Source organism: Alosa pseudoharengus, unplaced genomic scaffold, assembly GCF_046254945.1.
Source record: "Alosa pseudoharengus isolate Yale_2024_CS ecotype anadromous, Long Island Sound unplaced genomic scaffold, YU_APseudo_1.1 YU_APseudo_1.1_scf_23, whole genome shotgun sequence".
Lineage (NCBI taxonomy): Eukaryota > Metazoa > Chordata > Actinopteri > Clupeiformes > Clupeidae > Alosa > Alosa pseudoharengus.
In genome coordinates, this window is record NW_027468685.1 from 29,694,717 (window position 1) to 29,697,216 (window position 2,500).

General features: G+C 44.6%; 1 protein-coding gene across 1 annotated transcript in view; it reads left to right on the forward strand.

The window, feature by feature from the left end:
* The window catches only part of LOC143141039 (septin-7-like), a 44,186-nt gene that overhangs the window by 13,457 nt on the left and 28,229 nt on the right, over nt 1–2,500 (forward strand). The window contains exon 3 of the mRNA XM_076302263.1: nt 2,393–2,499. Coding sequence (XP_076158378.1) covers nt 2,393–2,499 — 107 coding nt within the window. The remainder of the gene's footprint in view (nt 1–2,392; nt 2,500) is intronic.

A 2,500-nucleotide genomic window follows, 5' to 3' on the forward strand; every position in this document is an offset into this window, starting at 1 on the left:
CTGCCCCACACCTGATGCCTAGGTGCCCTAACAGCAGCCCAGAGGCTGTGCCACACTCCAAACCTGTTTCTGGTATTAATGTGTGTTAGTGTGTATGTGTGTACAGTCACAGGGGGACAAGTTGAGGCATCAAGGAAAGCTCGATGCGTTTTGTTTATGTTCTCAGGCTGGATTATGGGGGATTGGGCGACATGTCTGCACCATATCTGACTGATTTAGCTGAGGAATCAGGAGATACAAATCCTGAAAACCCCCCTAAATCTGGAGCATAGGGGACCAGATTATTGTTATAAGCCGTTATGGGTAACACTTTATAATAACTACACACAATTCATCATTTATTAAGCCTTTGTTACTTATTAGTTAATGGTTTGTTCATCATTAGTAATTTCTTGTTCATACATAATTTATCATCAGTAAAGCATTTGTTCACACAATTATAAATGGTTTGTTCATAGTAAATAAGCCTATCCAAAAAATATGTTTGTAAGTACATGATTTATACTTAATAAGTAATGAAACAACCACTTATAATGAAATCATTTTCTTATTATAAACAAGTTGCAAACTATTACAAAATGCTTTGTTCATCATTTGTAAAGCATTGTTCCTATGGTAATTCTCATAAATAAAGTATTTGTACACACAGTTATAAATGGTTTGTTCATAGTAAATAAGCCTATATCTAAAATATGTTTATGAATTATACATGTTCCGCCACTCTTTTCGGACTAATTGAAAATTACGTTTAAAGATGGCAGAGTTTCATTGGTTGTTTTCACAAGACCGCAGTGCCACTATACACACACACACCGTAGTGCCACTATTCACAGCCCCTCAGGCTGTAGTGGAATGAGTCTGCTAGGTTGCTCTGTTGCTTTTGCAGAAGAGGGGAGAAGAAAAGAAAAGAGGGAGATGGAGAGAGTCCGTCCCCTGGGCAGAGGGGTGCAGGCCAGGGTTGTCATGACGATTGCGAGGTCAGCAGAGCGATGCCCTCCCGGAAAATATTTACACACTTCAGAAGTGAAGCGAGCGCAAAAACAGAAGTCCTTTTGTGCCGGGACTGATTCATTTATTTATGTCTCCTCCTCTTCCTCCCTCTCTCCCTTATTCTACCCCTCTCCTCTCTTGCACTCTTCCTCCCTTCCTCCCTCTCCTTTTCTCGCGTCACTCTCTGTAACCCCCCCGTCCTATTCTCTCTCTTTCTCTCTCTCTCTCTCTCTCTCTCTCTCTCTCTCTCTCTCTCTCTCTCTCTCTCTCTCTCTCTCCTCTCTTTCTCTCTGCTGACCTTTAACAAGCAGCTCTTGCCAGTCGGCCAAGAAACAAGTGGGGAAAAACGAGAAAGAGAGAGAGAGTGAAGGAGAGAGGAGGGGGGATGGTAAACGAGTGGAAGTGTGTTCCATGCTAGCGTTCTATCTTTCTTCACACTGGCCTCTTTGTTCAGCGTCGGCATCACTCTTACAGTCACCACACACACACACACACACACACACACACACACACACACACAAATACAAACACCCTCTTTTACAGTAAAGACATGCGCATGCACACACACACACTATACACAAACTGGCACAAACGCACTCTTTAGTCAGAACACTTCATACATAATCACTGATACAGCCACACAGTGGCTATAGACACAATCACTCCTTTTTCTCTCACAGTCAAAACACACACACACACACACACACCCTCACACCCATACACACATGCTCGCTCATAAACTCATTCTCACACCTACTCACACTTTCATTATCGGCAGCATGACCTCAGGTAGCACATTCTTACCTGGAAAGGGTCCAGGGAAAAGCACACACACACACACACACACACACACACAGTATTCTGCATTCTGTAGTCCTAGTACAGAATAACTAGGTACAAGGTACACCTAGGCAGGCCTGCTGACACACACTAATACACACACTAATAGACACACCAGTTGTACTGTAAGTGAAACCACAGCTGCTGTTCTTTCTCAGCCTCATAGCTGCTGCTACTTGCTGCTGGACCAATGTGTGTGTGTGTGTGTGTGTGTGTCCTGGATGAGAATTGTGAGGAAGAAAAACTCTCCCTTGCGGCGTTTCATGTGCAGCCAGTAGCCGCTCACCTCACTCCCCACACCTCACTCTCTCCACTTCCTGTTACACACACACAGCGCAGGGAAATGCCATTCAGGAATTCTTGTGTGTGTGTGTGTGAGAGTGTAGGTAGTTACGGGCCCTACATTGTTCATCTCTTTGGCGTGTGCACATTATTGTGTGTTGGTTTGTGTGTGTGAGCGCAAGAGGCTAAGTGTGTATGTGTATGTATGTGTGTGTGTGTATGCTCAAATCCAACTGTGGACAAAACAGTAAGCATTTCTCCCCCCCCATCTGTCCTGTAGGTGAGTCCGGCCTGGGCAAGTCTACGCTGATCAACTCGCTCTTCCTCACAGACCTCTACTCTGGAGAGTACCCAGGACCCTCTCACCGAATCAAGAAGACCGTGCAGG